General features: G+C 37.4%; 1 protein-coding gene across 1 annotated transcript in view; it reads left to right on the top strand.

Moving 5' to 3' along the window:
- The window catches only part of PRKG2 (protein kinase cGMP-dependent 2), a 106,761-nt gene that overhangs the window by 37,646 nt on the left and 44,536 nt on the right, over window positions 1–24,579 (top strand). The window contains exons 5-11 of the mRNA XM_052642024.1: window positions 952–1,015; window positions 9,051–9,128; window positions 10,736–10,830; window positions 13,789–13,857; window positions 18,019–18,117; window positions 19,593–19,746; window positions 21,642–21,778. Of these exons, the coding sequence (XP_052497984.1) occupies window positions 952–1,015; window positions 9,051–9,128; window positions 10,736–10,830; window positions 13,789–13,857; window positions 18,019–18,117; window positions 19,593–19,746; window positions 21,642–21,778 (696 nt within the window). The remainder of the gene's footprint in view (window positions 1–951; window positions 1,016–9,050; window positions 9,129–10,735; window positions 10,831–13,788; window positions 13,858–18,018; window positions 18,118–19,592; window positions 19,747–21,641; window positions 21,779–24,579) is intronic.

Below are 24,579 nucleotides of genomic sequence, written 5' to 3'. Positions count from 1 at the left end.
CCACAGTGCATTTACTGCTCTGCCATTGGGGGTGTTCCAGTGTTTTGCAATTACAAATGATTCAGATGCAGAAGTTCTTAGACACAGCTCCTGGCTACATGCCTCCTGAAGCACTGTGCAAGAATCAGTTTAGAGCTCTCTTTTTGAAAATCAGACCCAATCATGTATTTATGGAGGAGCATCATTTTTTTCCTTAGCGGTGTCAAATTTTAGATGGTAAGAAAAAAGTATTTACTTTACAGAAATTCTATCAACAGTCCTGAGTGAAAATGGGTAAAGTAGAAATTTCTTTAAAAGTACAATTTAAGCATATTGATTAGTTAATAATAGTGAGTAGAATTTTTGTTTTTGTTTTTTCAAATAATTTCAATGTTCTTTTCCTTCTCTGTTTATTATTATTATCTGTAAAAATGTTCTTATTACATGCCTCTGGCTACCATTAATTTTAAAAGATTGTACAATATGACTAATAATCAAAGATCATTTCCATGCTAATTCCTATGTTCCCCCTGGATTCAGTCTTAACTTAATTACAGGATTTAGATGAAAATCTGATCCTCCTCTGGAAGTGGAGGACCTCATTCATGCTAATAAAAGAGATATTGAGATGTGGAACACATTTCTGGATGTGATTCATTTTGAAAGCCAACAATAAATGTAAACATTTTTTTTTTTTCTCCAAACAAAATTTGGTCATTTTCCTTTCATGGCATCTTACAATTTTTATTTATTTGCCTAGGATAAATGTCTGCTGTTTTATGTGATCATATAATTTCAGTGTATTTGAAATCTGTTTTTGAAATTCAGTTATTTATGTATGATATATATGGAGATTTACTTTGGAAAAATTAAAATATTTGTTTAAATGTGTGTATAAATTTATATAGAGGTGTGTATTTGTAGTTTAATTCAGGAAGATAATTAAATAAAGGTTTCTTTTTAATTTTGAAGTGTATCCTTGCTGAAGAATTTACCTGAAGATAAACTAACCAAGATCATTGACTGCTTGGAAGTGGTAAGAAATTTTAAAGTAAAAAAAATATATTTCATTAAAAGATTGTATAATCTCATCATTATTAGGCTTGTAAATGAATAAAAAGGAAAAGATGGTGATCACTAATCTACAGAAACCAGGAAACATTTTCACAGTAGAAAAACTCTGGGCTAACTCACACTGAATTAAGGGCCTGGATTGGGATTCAGGGACTTTTCTGAAATATATAAAAGAAAATTGGATTTGCATGTGTAAAGATTTACATATTTTAATCTTTTTTAGTATATTTTATAAAACTAATCTGCCTTACTCAAGAGGCATTTCATTTTCACCAATTAACATCACATCCTTTACAGAGTATTCCTAGTATGAAGGAGTCAGTGATGCATAAGTAGGTAATGGAGTAGAGAAAGGATATTATTGGAACTTTCCTGACAAGCTTCTGAATCAAGCTATGAAATACTCCATACTTGAAAACTCTAGGCTATGAAAAGACATTTGGGAAAAAAAACCAGTCAAACCCTGCACTTAAGAAGCACTTTACTTATTTTAACATCTAGGGAAAAGAGGCATATTGGAACGTGTTCAAAAACTCATATTAGGGATCACACAGATGGTTGGTTCTAGTCCAAGCCTAGTCAAGTCTTTTTGTGAATAATGCTTTTCTGACATGTACCTTGGATTCTAATAATATGCATTATATGAAAACCTCTTCAGAGATTAATATTCAAAGTAAATAGCGTCTAACTTTTTTTTGGTGGGTGGGGGAGTTAATTTCATTGAAACCCAAATCGCTTTTAGGGAATTTAAAGGTAGTATGGAATAGGAAAGGAATCACATGTCCACTTTAAGCTTTTATAAAGCTGTTCTCAGTGGGAGACAGAAAAAAAAAAAAAAACAAAACCCTCCAGACTGATTGTTGACAGATTCATGCGTTTGTCAATCACAATATACAACGTAAACTAATATCTGTTGAGAAGGGAACACCAACCATTTCATCCTTAAGTGTAAGTGACACCAGTCATGTTTCCATTTACAATTCATGGAACCCATCCAGCCATTTATCAAGGACAGGCCATGGTGACACAGTGCCTGGCCTCGTGTCCCCAGAGCGCTCAGATATGAAGTCATTTTCAAGAGGACTGCTTGCCTGCCTCTCATGGGATTTTCTCAGTGTAACATAACCCAATCACAGATGTTACAAATTAATAATTCATCCTAATTTCTGAGTGTTTATTTTAAAAGCTGGAGAAGCCATGTATTTTTTTGTGAACTGAGGAAATCTGTTTTTAATATAATACTAATAGAGTAGATTCACCAGAGGGGAATTCCATGCTGACAGCAAATATTAAAATTTAGTGTCATTAAAAATAAATGGTAAATTAGACATATTTATAGCAGCCATAGGCAATAGCTGCAGAATATATAGGGGGCGGGGGAGGCGGGGCTCCAACCTAGTATTAATTAACACACAGTTCGAGTTTGAAAGTCTCATCATTTAAAACACCCTAGAAAGGCTTTATTATATATTTGCCTTTGCAGACAGCAGCACAGTTTATAAAGGGCTCTTTATTCATACCTGGCAAACAAATGTGTCTCTGTAATGTGTGAAAATTCTCAAATTCGAAAGTGATTAACAAGGGAGTCATGGGATCTATTTAGTGCTAAGAAAAGTACATAATTTACCAGCATAGCTTGGACTGATAACCCATCAGCAGGGTCCTGACAGCAGCCAATCACTAATGCATTGGAATTATGACAGAGCCCCCGCTGAACTCCAGGGCCAGCTGTCCCACAAACTGGCTCCATAATCTTTGAGAAAAGCAGGCTGAATCTGGTGTACTATTTAGGAGTTGATTTGGATGGTTTCAAGTTTTTGTGCAGAGGGTGCAGGGGGAGCGTCGGAATTTCCCATCACGAACCAGTAGATCTGATGAGTTAAAGACTTTGTTGAACTCCTGGACCAAATGGGCTGAATATGCGGTATTCCAAAAGCATTTCTTGTTTTAGCATAAATCGTCCAGAGCATTCAGTTCTAGAGGCAGACATCGCCTTTAAACCTCTTCTCGTGTTCTAATGAGAAAAGGAGGGTGGAAAGAGTAGCGACATATTCACTGGCGTGTTTTAAGAGTTAACTGATGTACATCCTAAAACGTGTCACAGATTCTGAGCGCAATGTAACTGTTAGTGATGATGAAAATAACAATGTGACTTCTGCGCTTGGCAGTCGTGTAGTATAAAAGCCAGGATAGGGAACAGTTTCTGTTTCCTCTGGTGGCAATCGATCCAGGAAGTGTGGGGTTTGAGTGTGCGGTGGATGGAAAAGTCACCTAACTTTTTGTTATGAAGGTTTGGTAATTTGACCCGGTGGCCCTGGCGCTGCGACTCTGACATGCCTCTTTCATGACACGAGGTGTAGTAAGAGTTGGGTGGGGGTAGCGGGAATGTCCTTGTCCTTAATCAGATCATCAGTGGTGCTGCTTCAAGGGCAGATTCCCTCTAGAAATATGTTACTGATGAACCTATTTGCAGAGCAGGAATGGGGACACAGAAAGACAGAATAGACTCGTGGACACAACAGAGGAAGGAGAGGGTGGGACAAATTGAGAGAGGAGCATTGAAATATACACTACCATGTATAAAATACATAGCTAGTGGGAACCTGCTGTATTACAAAGAGACCTCAACTTGGTGCTCTGTGATAATCCAGAGGTGTGGGATTGGAAAGAAGGAGGTGAGAGGGAGGCTCAAGAGGGAGGGAATATATGTGCACATGTAGCTGATTCACGCTCTTGTACAGCAGCAACTAACTCAACATTGTAAAGCAATTATCCTCCAATAAAAAAAGGCAGGTTCCCACATACTGCCTCAACACTTACTGAATCAGAAACTCTGGGGTAAGGACTCAGATATCCACACTTTAGCCATACAATTTTTAGGCTTATTAAAGTTTAACATTATGAAAAGAATGCATGTATTTTGGGTTTGCCACAGTCTGCCTCTTCATTCACAAGATTTCCATTTTTTATCAGTTTTGGAAAGTCTAATCTTCCTTTCTTATATTTCCTGCTAACACTTGCATCAGCCAGTGGGTTTTTTCTCAATTTAATGATTACACCCAGAACCATAAGAAAGTTGAGAGAATTGTGGATTTTGCCAGTTTATGGGCTGCTCGGTGAGAAAGTTAACTAGTCCAAAGTCTGGAGGTTAAGTATCTGTCCACTGCATACATCAGTTGTGGTGGGGATCAAGGTCTCCTCATCTATCAAATAAAGGCGTGGTAGGCCACATCTCTAAGGGCTTTCTCAGAGTTTCAGTTACAAAATTCCATACTGTGGGTTCACCCAAATGGAGGAATTTCTGTTGGTTTTCACTTTGTAGGCTCTGATAAGGCATCAGATACTAAATTATGCCTTCATGGTTGACACGGTTCACCTGATCCAGATATGTTTGATTTAAAATTTCTAAGATAAATAACTTGGACGAGCGAAAAACAGCTGGTAACAAAGCCAAATAACTGAATACAGTGTGTGTATTTTAATTTATCTATTTTAATTGGAGGATAATTACTTTACAATAGTGTGATGAGTTTTGCTATTCTGTTTACAGTTTTTTAAACAATCAACTTAGGTATGCGGTCACATGATGCAGGGTGTGTGTGTGGGTAAGTGTGTGTGTGTGTGATCATACCTCTGTGTATATCATCAATGCGTATTTGTATTGAAGATTTCTAGCCACACACTGAAGAAGCTAAGGCAGTCATAGGCTTTCTTCTTTGTCTTTGCCTTCTATCAGCTTGGATTTTAATTCGTTTCATATTTTCTATTTATAGACACTCGAGCTCTAGCATTTTGCTATCACAGAATGAGCATTTGCTTTACATGAAAAACTCTTTCATCTTTAACTCTTGCTGTTTATGGTTTTCTTCTGACCTCTGCCTCTCAGTTTGCCCTGGAATTGATTTCCTTTTTTTCCTGTCTTACCATAATACTAAATAACTACTCTCAGGGTTTTTAGACATCTTCTTTTAAAACATCTTTTTTAGACTGTGGGGCACCAACTCATTAGTAGGTCATCAAATCAATTTAGAGGAACAATTTAAAAAAGTCAGAGTAGTAAGCATAGGTATTGTTCAGATATGTTTGTTTTATACAAATATGTGTGTCCATGCTCACATGTGTATATGTGGGCATACATGTAAAATGTATTTAATTACTGTAGGCCAGAGTAAAAAATGTCTGAAAACCATTGCTTCACAGGGTAGGGTCTATGGCTTCTTGCTCCTCTAAGGGACCCCTTTACAGTGTAACCGCAGGACAATAAACCACACTGTTTGCAGTTCTCTTTTTGGTCTTGGTGACCACCCTGGCTAGACTGGCTACACTCCCCAGTTGACAAACACTGGCCAGTCTGGCATCGTAGCCAGTACTTACCACTATATATTTTTGGTCTGACCTACATCCCCAGCCTTTTCTGATCTATGAAGTTACTGTCAACACACTGGGAGGTATTATTTATCTTCCTCCCATGGTTTTGGGTGACAAAGACCCATCACTAGGAAAAATACTGTTAGGAATCTTGCCGCCTAGGAAACAACAAAGCTCTTTCTCAGTGTTCCCGTTCCAGCTACTCCCTCTTAGCTTATCTGACAGATAGAAATTAAAGCTGCACATCCACGCAGACCAGAGGCTATATAATAACTGAAGGAACAGCCTATTAGCAATTCAGAAACTCTCCAGATTCCTTCAGTTCCTTGTGGGTAATAGGGGCTGGGATTGAGAAGGGAACAGGAGGGACTACGAGCAGACTGATTGAAACAGGAGTGTGTCACATGTCACTCCTAAAAGCAGCAGTTTCAGTAAAGAGAACTGAACCTTAGCTCTATCATGAAGATGCCTGGACTGAGCTATCATGGTCCCTCAACCTTCCTGGATCACAGTCATCTCAACAGTAAAATCGTGCTTGAATGGAGTGAACATTTGTGATAGAGCTAAAACAAGAAAGTTGAGTAAGCAGCCTGTGATGTAAAAAACTCAAAATATTATTTTCCAAGCAAAATAGAAGTTTGTTTCTTGCCCACATAGCAGTCCAGGGAGAATGGTCCTGGGTGACTATACAGAATCCTTCCAGAACTTGAGCTGGTGGCTGTTCTGCCATCTTTAACACGGTCCCTCTCGCAAGATCTCTCCTGGCCATGCCATTGCCACTGGGGCACAAGTATGAAGGCACATGTCGGCAGCGGATCATGGGCTTGGCATAGAAATGGGATTTGCACTTCTGTTCAGACTCTTACAGCTAGAAGTTAATCTCGTGGCCACAGCTAATAGCAGGGAGGCTGGGGAATGCAATTTACCTGTGGAAAACATTGATGACCAACTCACAGCCTCTTTCACAGGAATTAACAGTCACCAACTTGACTGCCTCACCTAGTCCTCACACATTGTTAGGAGTGGTAGATCATACCATCTCTATTCGACAGAATAGGAAACTGAGGTCAGATTTAAGTACCGGCTAAGCAAACCATTCTCATCCTCCTCCTTAACATAGCAATCATTAATCATTTGCTATGTTTCAGGTGCTTTTAATTCATCAAAAATTATTGTGTTTAATTGACTTCTGGTGGTAGGCAAAAATGGACTCCCTCCAAAGTAAGTGTCTAGACCCTGAATCCTGGAACATGAATGTGTTGTGTTACATGGCATAAGCAACTTTAAATATGTAATTAGGGTTTTTAGTGAAGTGAAGTGAAGTGAAGGTCACTCAGTTGTGTCTGACTCTTTGTGACCCCATGGACTGCAGCCTGCCAGGCTCCTCTGTCCATGGAATTCTCCAGGCAAGAATACTGGAGTGGGTTGCCATTTCCCTCTCCAGGGATCTTCTTGACCCAGGGATCGAACCCAAGTCTCCTGCATTGCAGGCAGACTCTTTACTGACTGAGGTACAAGGGGAGCCCCAATGAAAGTGAAAGTCGCTCAGTCCTGTCCGACCCTTTATGACCCCATGGACTATACAGTCCATGGAGTTCTCCAGGCCAGAATACTGGAGTGGGTAGCTTTTTCCCTTCTTCAGTGGATACCAACTCAGGAATTGAACTGGGGTCTCCCGCCTTGCAGGCGGATTCTTTACCAACTGAGCTATCAGGGAAGCCCTGAGTACTGCCATGAATACTGGAGTGTGTTACCATGCCCTCCTCCAGGGGATCTTCCCAACCCAGGGACTGAACCCGCCTCTCTTATGGCTCTTGCATTGGCAGGCAGGTTCTTTACCACTAGCGCCACCTGGAAAGCCCACTTAAGGTTTAGGACCTTAAAATAGGGAGATTACCTTCGACTGTCTAGGTGGGTCAAATATTATTACATGAGCCCTTACGAGCAGAGAATTTTCTCTGGCTGGAGTCAGAGAGATGTAGCAGAAGTGGAAGTCAGAGAGATTCCAGGTGTATGAAAAACGCCGTGTGCAACTGTTGGTTCTGAAACATAGCAGGCTCCATGAAAGGACAGGAAAGAAGTCTCTGGGTGCTAAGAGGCAGCCCCCAGCTCACAGCCTACAGGGAAATGGAACCATGTTCTATAGCCTCCATGAACTACATTCTGCCGACAAGATGATTAAACTTGAGAGCAAGTTTTTTCCTAGCCTCCAGAAAGGAACACAGCCCTAGTGACACACGTTGAGTTCAATTTTGAGAGACCTAAAACACAGAGGTTGAGCCACACCATGCCTCTACTCTCTGACTCACAGAAACTGAGATAATAAATGGAGGTTTTTCCAAGCCACTAAGTATGCGTGGTTACTTTCTTACAGATGCAATAGAAAAATAATGTTCTTATATTCTCTCAGTCTTTGAAAGTAAATGTCATTTGAATTTTATGAATTGATGAAAGTGAAATTCAAAGCAGAATTGAGATTTGAATCTATATTTCTATGGCTTGAAAGTACTTTTTCCCCAAAGATACTGTGTTTCCTACCACAAGACGTTGAAATGTCTTGCAAAATGTACACTGTGCTATGTAAATAAAAGGCATGTTTATTAGTATCAGGAGTAATACTTATTCTATAAGTGTAAATCTGTTTTAGTGTAAATAACCAAAGAAGGTACTGAAATATAGCAGACACAAAAGTAGTGTTGTTTGGATTTTATTTTCAACTCTAAAAGAAAAATAAGGGAGCTATTATGTTGTTCTTTATGCCTTTTACAAAAATTAAATAAGCCCATTTTTGCTTGTATAAGTTAAGATATCCATCTTAGTTCTATGACTCTGAGGCAATATCAAATTAAAGGAAAGTAGGGGTGGACAGTTTAATCCATCTTGTATTTTCTAAGAGACTGAATTACTCTTTTGGTCTGACAGGTGGATGAATTACTTTTCCCTGCCAAAATATTCTCTGATTATACACACTTATATGAGGGAAACAAATAAATAAGTGATAATTTGAGATTTTGCAAGTTTAAACTTTGTTGAAGAACAGAATTTACATGTAAAAAATTCTAATGTCAACCTTTCATGATATAAATCTTTGGAGAGAATCCATATGAAAGAGCTCCTTTCATATAGATTGTGTATAATGTTCCCAACCATTGTTCTGCAAGGAATAAGAATTGAGACTGATATTCCGCCATACCCACTGGGGATAGTATTTTCAATTTATAAGATAATGTTTGCCCTTTTTCTAAACTCTAGACCCAGTTTTAGATTGTTGCAACTCCCTAAACAGTTTATATTTAGATTATTTGGGTGAAGCTCACTTGCATATCTCTGATAATTACCTTGCCCTCATTTCTCTTCACGTCTTTCGTGTCCATGACTGACAGTATTCCAGGTGAATATTTTGTGTGTGTATGTGAAAGATAAACATACATTCAGGTACACAAGCAAAAGTCTTCTTACTTTTCCACGGCTTTTGACTACAATATTTAAGAAGATCACAGTTACAGTAAGCAAAAAATGGCAGAAATGGGTGTGGAACATTCATTTCAAAAACACAAGTTTTGTCTCATTTATGTTCATCTGTATATCTCTGCTGCATCTAACCTTTTCCTTTTCTTTCATCCCAATAGGAATACTATGACAAAGGAGATTACATTATTAGAGAGGGCGAGGAAGGAAGTACGTTCTTCATTTTAGCAAAAGGAAAGGTAAATATTAATGAAAGCTTGCTTAAAGTAAATCTAAAGAAGCATTTCAAATGTTTGCCATAAAAGCAGCAGTGTTGTGCATTGCAGCCTAAGTCATCTGCCTCCGTTGAGCAGGCAACGGAGCTTCTGCTCAGAAGACACCTGGGGAGGAGGGGGAAGGGGAGGCAGTCTGAGCACTGGGTTTGGGGCCACAGGAGACTTATCATGGGTTCCTGCTGCAATAGTAATTTCTTAGTGACCTTAGTCAGGTCACTTGACTTTCTTCAGACCTCATTTCATTGTATGTAAAATGACTGGATTATTTCTAAAGGTCCCTTCTAGCTACGATTGTGTGATTCTCGGCCCAAGGGTTCTAGATCAAGGGCTGTAATATTTTCCCGTCCCACAGGTAGACAAACAACAGGTAGAAAATGAACTAGATAACTGACGGAGCAATCAGGCATCGTGCAGTAGAACAATATGATTGAGAACTTGAATCATACACAGGAGCTCAAGTTGGTTTAGATGCTGATGAAAAATTTGCACTAATATATGCAACATATTTACACTAATATATGCAATATATTCCTTTACCTAGATATTGAGTGGATAACATGTTGCCAGTTGTTCTTAGGTTGACTCTTTGCAGTGTTCCTCAGAGACAAAAAGCATTGGTGAGATACTGAAGAAAAGGATAAAATTTTAAGCATCTATGTCTCTGAAGTGTCAGCTTTTTACTGACACTCTTCCTTCCCTGGAAGAGTTTATCATCAGAGCGTTAGACACTGTCCTTTGTAAACTGTTTTGTGGTTGAACTTTGGACGGAGACCCCAGAAATGGAAAAAAATTGACAAAATAGTTTGAGAAACTTTTGAACACTCTGTACCACTTTTCATCATTTCTCCCCAACCGGGACCTCATGGTTTGAAAGAATTCTGGTGAATAAACAAATTTCATTTATCATTTACACTTTTTGAAATGAATAAATGTTCATCAGAACTTCAAACCAGCACAAAGCAACACTTCTTAGCATGTTGGACTGGAATAATTCTAGTCGCGAAAAGGAATATTGATGTTTTTGTCTGACTCTGGCTTCCTGGACTGTGGATCACACTGAGACTCTCAGGAAAGTTGTGGACTTTCCTCCATATACTCATTTTTCTTTCAATTTTAGAGGGTACACAGAAATCAACAAGTTAGTCAGAAACATGAGATTCAGAATTCCTGATATTCAGTCTCATTCTTGATTGATTTGTCAACCCCGTTTGGTTTTTTGAAAAAATAAATTTCCCATAAGGCCATTATTACTTTCCTTGAGCATCCCTAGGAAGAAATAACTGGATTCATGTAAAATACTTTGAGCACTGAGATTTGAATGAAAGCTTCCTCTTACAAAAGGTGGTGTCATTTGATCGTGTCGAATCACAGGATTTTTCAGTCCACCCAGATGAAATGACTATAGTTAGATGATTGTAACTACTGCAAGAATAAAGCAAAGACTTGTCTTTTTCCTTGTTGAGTCAAGTTTATATAGATCAGGAGAGTCTGGTTGAATGGATATGTGTTCAGATTCTCCTTTTTTTTTTTTCTTCTCTCTCTCTTTTCTTATATTGTCTGACATCATTTAGGTAAAAGTCACCCAAAGTACTGAAGGCCATGATCAACCGCAGCTAATAAAAACACTGCAGAAAGGAGAATATTTTGGAGAAAAAGCTCTTATCAGGTGAGTTCATGAATTTGTATATGACACTTAAATAATTCTTTTGTTGTTTTACATGTGTACTTCATACCCACATAGAGTTGTCAAATAGAGCTACCAACTATCCAGGAAATAAATGGCAATTTTACTGACTTCTTAAAATTTCATTGTTAAGCAGGAAATAAGTGTACTAATTTTCCAGAGGAATAAATTCATGAAGTCTTCTAAGTTTGCTAGTGAAAATAAAATTGGTGTTCTATTAGAATTTTTAGTTTAAAAGAGAGAAAGAAATTGAAAATTTTAATTTTCCTGTAAGAATGTGTTTTTATAATTCCTGTTTTACCCTTTAAAAATGATCAAATAATGACTTCCCATATTTTTGTGATTTTAAATCATTATGTCAAAAGTAATGTTTTCTTAAGGATTTTTATAGGCTCATTTTGCAAGTTTTAAAAACAGCTCAAAATAGTGTATTTGACATTTCTACCTGAACCTTTGGCCTTTTGAGATATGAGTTTATTTACTGTTGACCTAACTTATGGAAAAACATTTGTAAAGATTAATCAAATGTCTCAGAAGGCATTATGTGCTTCCTGGAATTCAGAAAATAACCTCAAGTCTAAAAAAATTTTTTCTTAAATAAGATAACTTTATAAAAGATCAAGTTAGAATTTTGAGCAACACACTTTTTTAAAAATTACATGTTTTTAAATGAATGCTTGAAATTAGTTAAGAAAACTTAAAATTTATGTTATTACTAAATACTTTTTATTTCATCTTTATACTTATAAAAATGAGTAGCGTTTCTGCTCATATTTCTTCCTTTTTAATTTTTGTCTGTGAAGCCTACAAGTTCTGCTGATTGACATGCTAGGATTACATTAAGTACAGAGCAATGAAAAAATCTTCATAAATTACCTGAAAACAAATTTGGTTCTTTAAAAATCATAAAGCTCTTAGTTTTTAAAGAAAATTAAACTACTTAAAAACTTAGTAAGCTAAGTTATGGTTATTTTGTAAACAGTTTAAAAATTGAATGTAAAGACAAGTTGAATTTTTGTTTTCCATTTTGTAGCTGGTAATGAACTTGTTTTCAATAACAGGGAAATAATCCTCTTCTTGTTTGCTTTTTTATGACAGAATATGAATACACTCATGTAATACAATCATGTAATATCATTATTTTAGACTTCAATGTGTTTGTTCTTAACATTAGCACATAACTTTTCTCATACCCCCAAGCAAAATTACTAAAGTCTAAATTACTAAAAGTGCAGAGAACTTTATAAATACACCATAGACTCAAAATAACTCTTTGAAAGGAAAAATGCTGTCTGGTTATGCTGGATCTGAAATAATTTATGCTCTCTGTTGCAGCCAGCCAATTATAGTATTTTCCCATGAGAAACATGGGAATTTATATTTAATAAAGACACTCTGCTCCCCAAAGCATTTAAAACGTAAAGCTAGAATCAATGAGAAGGAGAGTTGGATACATATATTTTTTTCATTTTTGTGTATTTTTATGCTGTCACTCTTTAGGGCCACTGACTGATTCAGTATTCCTTATATTCTGTGTATTTCGATGATTTGATGTTAAATAGCCCCAGGAGTTCCTTCAGCATTTTATGTGCAAAAATAGATCTATGACACTTACACGGTTATTATGAAAGAAACGTGTGTATTTGTAAACATCTAATACTTATAAATTTTTGTAGAAGATATTCCTAGTCAAAATCATGACAGTGACAAGTGAGAAGGATGCCATGCCTTTTTTTTTTTTTTTTGAACTTACAAATCAAATAATTGACCCATATCCAGGATCATATCTGTATAGATACCTACATACATATCTGTATAGATATCACATACAAGTCGAGAATAAACTACCCAGCTCCCAACTCAAAAGCACATTAAGCTGAAATGTTTTCACCAATGTTTTCTAGCTAGGACCCTGTAAACTCGGGAGGGGCTCTGGGTTATGTCTGAAGGTCTCTGGAAGCTAGTGATGTGGATAGGGGAATTCTCTGGAATGAGATACAGGCTGTCAAAGTTTTCCCTGTCCTGTCACTAATGGAAGATGAGGGAACATGCCAGTTTTGGTGAAGTTGTTAAAAGCAGTCTTAATATGCTTGCTGCTATAGGCTACTACTTTAAATGTAGTAGCTTTCAGAGCACTGGGTATCATATGGATGTACCTTTCCTCGGAGTCTCTAGTTTGTGACTAATAGAGGAAAAAAAATAGTATAAATAAAGGTACCTACAGAAATACTTTCCCCAATGCTTGACCCTTGGTATTCATTAGGTAATTAAATTTACCATCATTAGATCATATGCCATAACTCATTGTATTTAAGGGAACAACTGATATATTGTGCACCCCTGAGAAAGAAAGACAGTGCTATTAATTACACTATGAGTCACTGTCAGTTGTAAGACATGTTTTGATTTCAGGGATTTTCATGGAAATGGTACATCTTAGACTATAAAATGAAAGGTTTTAATATTTCTTTAATTCACTGGGTGATATGGCACTTTCTTTGGGTTTTCTTCTTGTTTGGTTCATTATGAGTTACTCACTCAAGGTTTTTCTTATAAATTTCTTTGGTCAGTTCATTTCAATTTTGGCTGCTTGTTAATCAGCAGTTCCTGTTTGATCAGAGGAGAGCTATTTCAGTAGCGCTGGCACGGAACACAGAATGAAATTCCATACACGGTTGCGCTCACTGACTCCTTGACGTTCCCAGTGCATTTATCTTATTCTCCTCTGGATTCCTCGTGCACATCATATTTTTAGGACACATTTCAAATCCTTTTTTTGGGGGTGGGGGGAAGGGGTGGAGTGTAAATTATGATGTTACAGAAACACATCATCTTTGGAAGGTTTAAGTGACGGTATTTCATATCAGTCGCAGAGTCCCTAATAAAAATAGATGTCTAATTTCTCACTAGAAAATTGACTTTTCCTGTTTTTGTCTGCAGTGAAGACGTCAGATCAGCTAACATCATCGCCGAAGAAAATGATGTCGCATGCCTGGTTATAGATCGAGAGTGAGTATACTGATGTTGTTAGAGAATGCCGGCAATTGCCACCTTTGAAGACTCGGCCTTCTGTTACTCCAAGGGCCCATCTGTCTTCCCATTCATCACCATTTGGAAACGCTGGCCAATCCTCAGCTGCGAGGACATTGTATTAAAATTCATGGGAAGGAACCAGGCCTTCTGATCTGAATCTGTCTGTGGCAGCGGCAGATGCTGACGGGCTAAATATTTTGTGAGCAGAGTTTGTACATAAATATCAGCAATAGACTGATTTAAATTCTGCATCTTCCAGAGAAACAAGCTTGTTAGGACTCATGGATTTTTCCACACACCACACACTGAAGAGTTTCATAATTTATTTGTAAAATGCTCTAAGCAGTCAAAAATTTAACAAAGCCTCTCTCAAAATATAAAATGCTTATTAGCTAGATGTATTTCCAGAGAAGTTTTAATTTAACATTTGTAGTAATTTGGAAGAGATGTGTGTCAACATTAATCTCTAAGTGTCTGAGGTTATTTTTTAGAATATCTCAGTTTGTGTCCTTAACTCACTTCGAATCATATTTGAATCTGACTCCTTCAATCTGTCATTAATCAGCTGAATATTTGTTGACTATCTAGATATGAAAAAGGAAATTCAAGTATACCAGAGCTAGGCCATGTGTAGTCAAAGAAACAGGGCATACTGTTATGAAATGCTGATATGAAATAGTATAATGACAAGTGTCACAGGAATATGTAATTGATTGCTAATTAAATAAAATCTTTATTGAACATAACATCATAGAGATTTAGAGCTGGAAAGAACTTTGGATTATTTTATAAAATCTTTTTATTATGAAAAGTTTCAAACATATTAAAAAATAGACAGGATGATATTGTGTCATGCAAGTACAGCAATTATCATTTAAAACCTTATCTGTACCACTTTGCCATCTCCTTCCTATCTTCTCCATACTATTTTCAAGCAAATCAGAAGCATAAAATTATTTCATCTATGAATTTTAGTAGCAGCTCTAAAAGCTAAGTGTTGTTTATAATAGATGACCACAATAACATAACATGCCTAAAAAATTAACAATTTTTATTTATTTAATTATATTTCAGTTGAGGTATAATTGACATATAACATTATACTAGTTTCAGGGGTACAACATAATCATCCAATATATGTATATATTGAAAAATGATCACTACAGTAAGTCTAGTTAACATCCATCTTTACACATAGAATAACAATTCTTAGTATCACTTTGAGTTTCTTTAATCTTTCCCTTACAGATAAGAAAAGTGAGTTCAGGTAAAGAACTTCCCCAACAGTGTCATCTGAAATGGAGCAAAGGCTCCTGCCCAGGTCTTCTACTTCCTTTTAACAGTCTTTCCACCATGCCATTAGGTTCCCACAGCATGTGTTCAGAAAGAGAAGCAGTCACAGTGTAGTGAAGTGGGAAAAGTTTTACTTTATTTTTTAAGTGTGGAATTGGGGCTTAAAATTCTAGGCAAAGAGGAAATGTAAAAGTCTTTCCAGGCGAAGTAAAACTTAAAAAATAAAAAGGCATGGGGTTAGAAAGTGCAGGTATGTTCAGATGAAGGTAATCTTTGCTGGCAGCTCTCAAATATATTGATATGGTATTGCATTGTTTTCTGTATGAGTTCCTTAAAAATACATACATGCGCTAAAGAGCTTTAGCTGTGTGTATGTGGTAAGATCTTATGAATTTCTCTGGATTAAAAATGTATTGTAATCACTTAACCAAATGTTTGTGCAATATCTTGTGTATTCATAATCCATATAAGGGATTGAATGGTTTTTATAGATTTTATAAATTATTTGGAAACTTATACTTTTCAAATGCATAATTTACATATGCATAGTTGAGATTCTTATAACATACAAGGTACTGACGTGTTAGACACAATGAGACATTAAAAGTTATTTGAATTTATTCTGTGTGTGAAAGAAACTGGACGTCAGGTATGACTGAGTTGACTTACATCCTGAATTTCCTGGGACAGTTCTGGTTATTCTAATATTTTGGCCATCCCATTCACTCTGAAAAGCATTCATTTGGGATGATAAATTGTATGATCATTGTAGTTATCACTCATAAGGCTAGATTAAGATCCCGTGATAATTTTCCCATAGTGCCCTCACACCATGGTTCCCACTTGATGTGATGGCTTTGTTTAGCATCTGTCTTCCCACACTTCAGCTCCTGCATGAGAACAGGAGCATTTACTTTGTTCGCTGCTGTTGCTGTGCCAGCATTTGACAGAGTCCTTGGCATACAGGAAATGATCCAGATGTTGTCTGAATAAAGGGCACCATCCTTGCAATGCAATGTAGTGGCTGAAAGCCTATGGCTCTTTATTTCTTCTTTTCTAATTCATCTCTTTTAAAAATACATATTTGAAAGTTGCAACTGGAATGTTGTAGCTGTTTAAACTTGGCTTCAGTTTGCAGAGATTTTCTAGAGAACTCTGACACCAATGTCACTTACGGTTAAAAAATAAAATTTGTTTACAACAATACTTCAGTTAGTTTCATAGCAAGGTAATGGTGACATATACAAGAAGTATTTACTTTTACTTGAAAATTTCAACCCTTGGAAATTTGAAATAATATTGTTTTGTTTCTCACTTCTGTAGTCAGCAAAGGACAGTTCACAGAGCAGGGTAGAGAAGAGAGTAGATTTGAATGGGGAATGAAAAATATCCAGGTTTCCATAGTGGTCCAGTGATTTAGACTTCACTTTCCGTTACTGGAGGTATGAGTTCAATCCCTGGCTGGGGAACTAAGAGCCCCTGTGCCTCACGGCCACAAATTCAAAACATAAAACAGAAACAGTATTGAAACAAATTCAATAAAAACTTTAAAAATGGCCTGCATCAAAAAAATCTAAAAAAAAAAAAAAAAGATAGACTTAATAATGTAAGTATAGGTTGGTGATCAGTTAAATGTGGATAGAGGTCTTCAGGGCTAGGCAGTCAGTATGTGGCACCGGTACATTAATAAGAAGGTTTATTAGTTTTAGGTAGTTTGAGGTAATTTTCATTCCTTTTATTTTGTTAAGCCCAAGAGCTTAAGATTTACTGGGGTGCGTAAAGCATGGTTTTTAGAAGGACACTGTTTTTTGTGGGGAAGAGCACCACCCTGGCAATGATGAATCAAAGTAGAGTGTGTGGAGTGCAGAATGCACTGGAAGGATAATCCAGAGGATAAATTTGTTAGGTGAGGAAGGGGCTTATTTTTTTCTCATGGGCAGTTCCCTATGTAAGAATTCCCAGAGACGGGGAACTGGGGACAGGGTGATTAGATGGGACCAGTAACAAGCCTGTGATCCCTGAGGGGAGGGAAGTCAAGGGAAAGATGTTGGCTGAGCCTTGGAGAACCATTAAGGTGAAATATTTGGACTTAATCATTTAGGAATGTAAAATAAGTAGTATTATCTAGGGCCAAAGAAGAGGTAAATTTTATTTTTGATTTTAAAAATAAATAGCTTAATTTGATTAAGAAAATTATAAAAATCTGTAATGCATGTAACCTGTTGATGCAGTAATCAAATCATGTAACCTATTTCCTTTCCACTCTCATTTTTAGAAAGTATTTTTTCAATGCTTATTAATTCATAAGCTCATGATATACTGTTTTTGTTTACAGTAACAAGTCAATCATTGTTTTGAGGGTTTTTTGTTTGTTTTTAACTTTTCATTTTGTATTGGAGTATAGCCTATTAACAATGTTATGATAGTTTCAGATAGACAGCTAAGGGACTCAGCCATATATATATATACATGTATCCATTCTCCCCCAAACTTACCTCCCAGTAAACAAATCATGTAGCCTATTTCCTTTCCACAATCTTCTCAAAAACAAGAACAATATTGATAAACCTGAACCACAAGGCAGAAAATTACAGAAATGTTGTCTCTTCTCACTGATAGCCTCTTTGCTTTCAGAAATTCATGGAATCAATTATGTAACTTCCAATAACTATTCTATCTACATGTGATGGCAACTTGAATGTAAATAAGTTATTGAAAAATAGTTTGCAAAGTTTTGAAAACCATACAAATAGGCTTTCATGAGTTTAAGAAGAATGGCAAGTTGTAGTGGTTAACTCTCAGCCCTGAGCTTTTTATTTTGTTTTATTCATTTTATTCATTTAGAACATTCAATCAAACAGTGGGGACTTTTGAAGAACTCCAAAAATATCTTGAAGGATATGTGGCAAACCTGAACCGGGATGATGAGAAAAGACATGCGAAGTAAGTGGAGATATTTTTCTAAGCTGGGTGTGACTTCTGGCAGGTGATGAAGAAGGGGACTGAAGGATGTGATTGGTAACTTTTAGTGTGCTGTCACTAGAAAATTTGGGGGAGTTGTTTTAAATTATTTTTCCACAAAAGGATCCCAGTTACCTCTAGTGTAGATTATTTTAGTCTATAAGTATTTCCTTATTTTTGGTGATGAGTAGTAATGTTTGGGAGAAATTTCCTGATAGGAGGCCATGGGAAAGAGTTCTTTACGTTGACTGGTGACTTGGTTCAAAAGAGTATTAATTCAGAAAGGAAGTCTCTCTTGCCCCTGGAAATCAAACAGGAATTCCAAGGAGTAGCATAGCCCATTAAGCGCCTGGTTTATTTCAGAATATAAAGGAGTGGGACTTCCCTGCTGGTCCAGTGGTTAAGACTTCACCTTCCGATGCAAGGGGTGCAGGTTCAATCCCTGGCCAGGGAGCTAGGATCCCATATGCCTTGCGGCCGGAAAACTAAAACATAAAACAGAAACAATATACTAACAAATTCAATTAAAGACTTTAAAAATGGTCCACATCAAAAAGAATTTTTTTAAAAATTAAGAGAGCTATTGCCCAAGTGGTTTTGTGTTGGGTTCTAAATGTAGTAATACTGATGAAAATGCTTTTTGGTTCATAGGAAAAAAACAATCTTCGTAAAATTAAAATTATTTGAAAATCCTTTGCTAAAACGTTTTGCAGAATGAATTCTTAAGCATGTATTCACCAGACAGTACCATTAAAGTTGAAGAGTCAAAAGTTCTGGAAGACCGATGTTTGAGTTAAATTAGAGCATTCAGGCAGACTGCATTTTTTTTTCTTGCAGGGACTATGTTTGCAGTTTTTGTGCCAAAGGTCTTTTGTAGGAAGAATGGTTCATGAATATATAACCCAGAGCAGTAAACTTTAATTAAGAGGGGAAAATGAGTATTTCCATATAACAATACTTAAGCGTAAAGTAAGAAATGCGTTTTTCATGTTTCACAAAGCAGTTATTCTGGTTCAGCCAGAGAAATCTTCAAAATCTAACAAAAATAGTAAAATATGGCAAAGATTCTCAGTGCAATATTGTCCTGTAAGTGCAGCAAAAGAAATGGCTCTCTTTTCTGGTTTTCTTTTCTCTCAGACTCTTTGTTTTATAAACGGCTTTTTTGAGATGTATCTCAAATACCGCACAATTCACCTACTTTTACCACTCACTGACTCAGTCTGACATTTGTCTTTTTTATTGTGTGTGAGTGTATCTGTTTTTTATTTGTATTTTCTGTTGGTTTTCTCCCCAGATGTAACTGAATCTGATCCTATAAAAGTTGAGATAAGCTCTATGGCAACTATGGGCAGTAATTACTGGCAGAAATAAGACTGTAGTAAGGGTGGGATTTATGTGTGCCGTGACCCCTGCTTTGCCTAAGGGAGCATATGTAAAGTTTCTCTTTTCTCATACAGGAGATCCATGTCTAGCTGGAAGCTGTCCAAAGCACTCTCTTTGGAGATGATTCAACTGAAGGAGAAAGTGGCCAGATTTTCCTCATCATCCCCCTTCCAGAACCTTGAGATAATCGCAACACTGGGCGTTGGTGGGTTCGGAAGAGTTGAGCTTGTAAGGGGTTTACGTTTCAAGCATCTGAGAGACGCCTTTTGACTTTTCTTTGTTTTGTATTCCAGTGTATCTTGGAGGAATATATGCATTATTATTGCTATCCAAACGGTACTTTGAACTAAAATTGAGAGTACAGTTTTCACTCTATTTTATAATAGTGGGTGTGTGCTACTAAATAACTTGTAATAATATAGCTGCTATTTCCATCTACTTATGCCACATCCTTTTGTGATTTTTTTTCTTGAGGGCAGCTATTAGAGAATGTACCAAGTAACTTTTCCCATAGGCTATAAAACATAAAATGTGCATTTCTTAGCAGCAACATTTATGTATACATATACTCATGATGCATTAACTCTATATAAAGCAAACAAAAATGTGTCCAGTGAAAGGGTCACAGAAATGAAATCTTGAATACCGTAGTCTCATTTCTTAAATAATTCCTCTGCCATGTCTGTATTTGGCTTTCATGATCCTATTTTTGGGTTGCTCAAAATTTTCTATCCAAATTAAAAAAAAAAAAAAAAAGAAGTTGAATGCAAGGAGATGTTTGAAGAGCAGCCTTCTGTAGTGCTGATCAAGACAGCTGGGAATTTATAGTCAGATTTCAGCTGCATCTTCCATATCACACCTCTCTGAGCTTTATAATCAGCTTCCAAAGAGTAGGAGAGCCATGCAGTCAGATGCTCTGAGGAAACTATGGAATGGTGACCTGTGAATTTACTGGGTAGAGATGATGCTGAATCCTTGGTGACTACTGAGCCCTTCCTTGCCCAGCAGATCTGTAACCATTCACCGTCCACTAACCTTGGGAACTATGATGACACCTCCATCTGCTGGGTGGTCTGGATGTGAGCAGATCTGAAATGCTGCCAGGAGACTCCAAATAGTGCACTCTACACCAAGTCAATACTTCATCTCTTTTGGTCAAAGGGGGGCAGAAATGATTTCTTAATAGGCCAGAGAGTTTGTAGTGTTTCTTATGCCATATGGAGGGATAAGAGAGCCATGTGCTGTATTTTTCATCAAAATCATGGCAAATGGTTGAATTAACAATGCTGAGGTTTGTTTTGGTATGGTTAGGTAATGATAATTGAAACAATAGTCCCACCATTGATTTGAAAGTCTGGGTATCAACTAGTCGCAAACTCAGCGAAACTGAGGGAGCAGCCAACTCTGCACAATTTCATTATTTGTCGAAGATAGTCTGCTTATGGAATTTTAAGCCTATCTGAATAAATACTTATTAAATTTCTTAAATTTCCTTTTAAAGGAAAATCCTATTTATCCATCTAAAGCATGGTCTCTAATAGAACTTTATGCGCTGATGGCAGTGTTCTGTATCCATGTGTCCAATAGCAGAGCTGCTGGTTAGATGTGACTAGAGAGCTTTTGAAATGTGGACAGTGCGAATGAAGGAAATGAATTTTTAATTTTAATCAATTTAAAATTAAATAGCTTTTTGTGACTAGGGGCTAGCAGATTGGATCATATAGATATGAATCTTGGATTAAATAGTTTTTATTTGAAACTCAAAAAAGTGACTATTACAAAAGAGCAGTTTTTGGCAATTGTGGACCAAGCTTTTCATGTCATATACTCAAAACCAAAGAGATGTCTATACACTCAAACTTCTAACTAGAATATTTTTCTTGTTTCAATACAAACGTTCTAGAACCATGTTCCATCTATGTGAATTCTTTTGGAAATTACAATGAAAGGGAAGTGCGTACTTCTGGATAAAATTCAGCTCCTGGAGGGATAAAGTGGTGAAAAGCTTCCATGCTATTTAGCTGTGAAAGAATTTGAACTCCTGCTGGTTCACATGTTTTACATAGATAATGCAGATTTTTCCTAGTAAGTTCATTTTGAGGGCTCGTTCTCTTCTCCCCTAGGTTAAGGTGAAAAATGAGAATGTTGCTTTTGCTATGAAGTGTATAAGGAAGAAGCACATCGTTGACACAAAGCAGCAGGAGCACGTCTACTCAGAAAAGAAGATCCTGGAAGAGCTGTGCTCACCCTTCATTGTGAAGTAAGTGAGCGTTTTGCTCCCAGAGTTTTAGCATCTTAGGTTCTTCTTTGGAGTGCTTCTATGCAAGCGGACAGAGGAGGAAGAGGAGGCCCTTCTCTGAGTTCTCCAGCCTAGTCACAGCGACGATACAGAAAATATTGGAAGTTTGAGAACTGAAGTCAGAATCCAGATGTTTTTGTTCTTGAGTAAACCTCAGGAAAGTGTGTGTGGGTGTGTATGTGTGTGTGTGTGTGAATATAAAATTATTGTTTCAATAAATTGAATTGCTTATTTAATTCAGACCTAATGCAGAATTTGGAAAGCAAGGATTCATTTAGAACCCCTCAGGGGACTTGAATTTCTGCAAAAAGTAGCATTTTGGACACATTTAGGCTGCCAGGGAGCTTGGTCCCTGCAGTTGTTGTTAGCTGCTTAGTGGTGTCTGACTCTTTTCGAGCCCATGGACTGTAGCCTGCCAGGCTCCTCTGTCCATGGAATTCTCCAAGCAAGAATACTGGAGTGGGTTCCCATTTGCTTCTCCAGGGGATCTTCCCAACCCAGGGATCAAACCTGGGTCTCCTGCATTGAAGGCAGATTCTTTACCATCTGAGCCAATGGGGAAGCCTGGTCCTTGCAATGCCAGATACCGAAAGAAACACTTCCCTACAGTTACTGTTCTTTCTGTAGCTATCACCAGAGTTTGGAACAGAAACATATTCTAAGCCATGACTCTCTTGTGAATTCATGGGTTGGTGGTGTAAGCCAGTTAAGGCACATATTTTCACACCTATTTTCATGCCCCTAGAGTGTAGCTTTAGAGATTTCTGGGTGAGGTAAAGTGCCTCTGTAATGAGGAGAATTTATGCTTTTTGATCAAATGCCTTGAGAGAGTCTTCCTGCCTATCCATATTCTCAGACCCATATTTTTTAAAGATTAAAAAAAATCTGAACCCAGGCAATACTGGCAATAAATCATCCAATTATTTTTATATAAACTATGTGTCCCTCCCCTCTTTTAATCAATAATTCATTAAAAACTATCACGAACAGCTTCAGGGCATGGATTAGATTTTATTCATTCTTTCATTTCCTGCCCTTTGCAAAGTAGCTGGCATAGAGTAGGGCAATAATCATATTAAGAATAAATGTTAATGACAACATTTATTATTGAGAAAGTAACATGTGCCAGGCAGTCTTCTAAGCAAAATTTTAAAATAATATCTTATATATTTAAAGTGTATATTATATTATTATTATATTTATATTGAAGGTAAATGTGAACGTTGCTCAGTCGTGTCCGACTCTGTGATCCAATGGACTGTAGCCCACCAGGCTCCTCTGTCCATGGAGTTCTTCCGGCAAAAATATTGGAGTAGGTAGCCATTCCCTTCTCCAGGGATTTTTCCCAACCCAGGGATTGAACCCAGGTCTCCTACATTGCTGGCAGATTCTTTACCAGCCTAGCTACCAAGGAAGGCCATATTTACATTATATTATATAATTTATATGTATCTTGTAATTTATTTATATTGTTTATATACATAAATGATAAAATTAGATATAATCAATATGTAATCAAATGAATATATATATTGTTATGATCCTCAAAATAAAACAGATAAATGTTATGATTTTCTTTATTTAACAAGAGCAGTGAGAAAGCTGATGTCACTTAGCTAATGAATGGCCAGTCAGGGACTCAAGCCTAGGCAGCTTGGATCCAGAGCCCATATCAAAACATTTGCTAGATTACTTCTGCTGTCTGTACGTGGTACGGCTGTCCTGCTGTCTGCATTAGCCTGGTGCTAGGGAGACATGGGCATCTCTCGAGTAAGACCCAGAAACTGCTTTCCCCCAGCATTGTAATATCGTACACTGCCCACATTGCACATCCGGATTGAGACTGTCATTCCTCCAGCTTCTGGGAGTCTAGCGACTCTGACTAATTCTCTCTCACCCATTGCTCTAAGGTGAAGAGAACCACCTGGCCCCATACTCTTTCTCCAGGTACATCCTGCATCCAGTGATGGTACAGGTCCTTGAAGCTGAGGCTTTTGTAAAATTACAGGTCAGCTCTCCCTCTGCCCAAGTCTGCTGCCTTCCTCCCCATGGGTGTTGGCCCTAAGAGCATTCCCCACTAAACTGACTTCTTACAAATTTCTATCTTAGAATCTGTTTCCTGGTACCAACTGGAAGACATAAAACAGGCATGAGTAATGGTTATGCAAAGTGAAAGTGAAAGTCGCTCAGTCGTGTCCGACTCTTTGCGACCCTATGGACTGCATATTCCATGGAATTCTTCAGGCCAGAATACTGGAGTGGGTAGCCTTTCCCTTCTCCAGGGAATCTTTCCAACCCAGAGATCGAAGTCTTCTGCATTGCAGGTGGATTCTTTACCAACTGAGCCACAAGGGAAGCCCAAGAATACTGGAGTGGGTAGCCTATCCCTTCTCCAGTGAATCTTCCTGACCCAGGAATTGAACCAGGGTCTCCTGCATTGCAGGCTGATTCTTTACCAACTGAGCCAGCAGGGAAGCCCTGATATGCAAGGCAGATCTTAAAGGAGACCATGCAGAGATCTCAGGATCTGGGGAGGAAGGGAAGGCTGTATTTAGTAGGGGGGTTAATGAGCTAATCAGGAAGGTGGCCCCAGAGCTTGATCTTGAGGGGTGGATAACACTTTTATTACCATGGAACTGAGATTAAGAAAGTCTGTGGGTAGCATGAAGGGGAGTCCAAATAAAGGGATCAGCAGATGAAAAACCAGGGGAGCAGGGAGGATCAGAGCGTTCAGTGCACATCCAGTGTCTTTGTAAGACGTT

The sequence above is a fragment of the Budorcas taxicolor genome, chromosome 6 (assembly GCF_023091745.1).
Source record: "Budorcas taxicolor isolate Tak-1 chromosome 6, Takin1.1, whole genome shotgun sequence".
Lineage (NCBI taxonomy): Eukaryota > Metazoa > Chordata > Mammalia > Artiodactyla > Bovidae > Budorcas > Budorcas taxicolor.
This window is presented reverse-complemented; position numbering and strand designations above follow the sequence as displayed.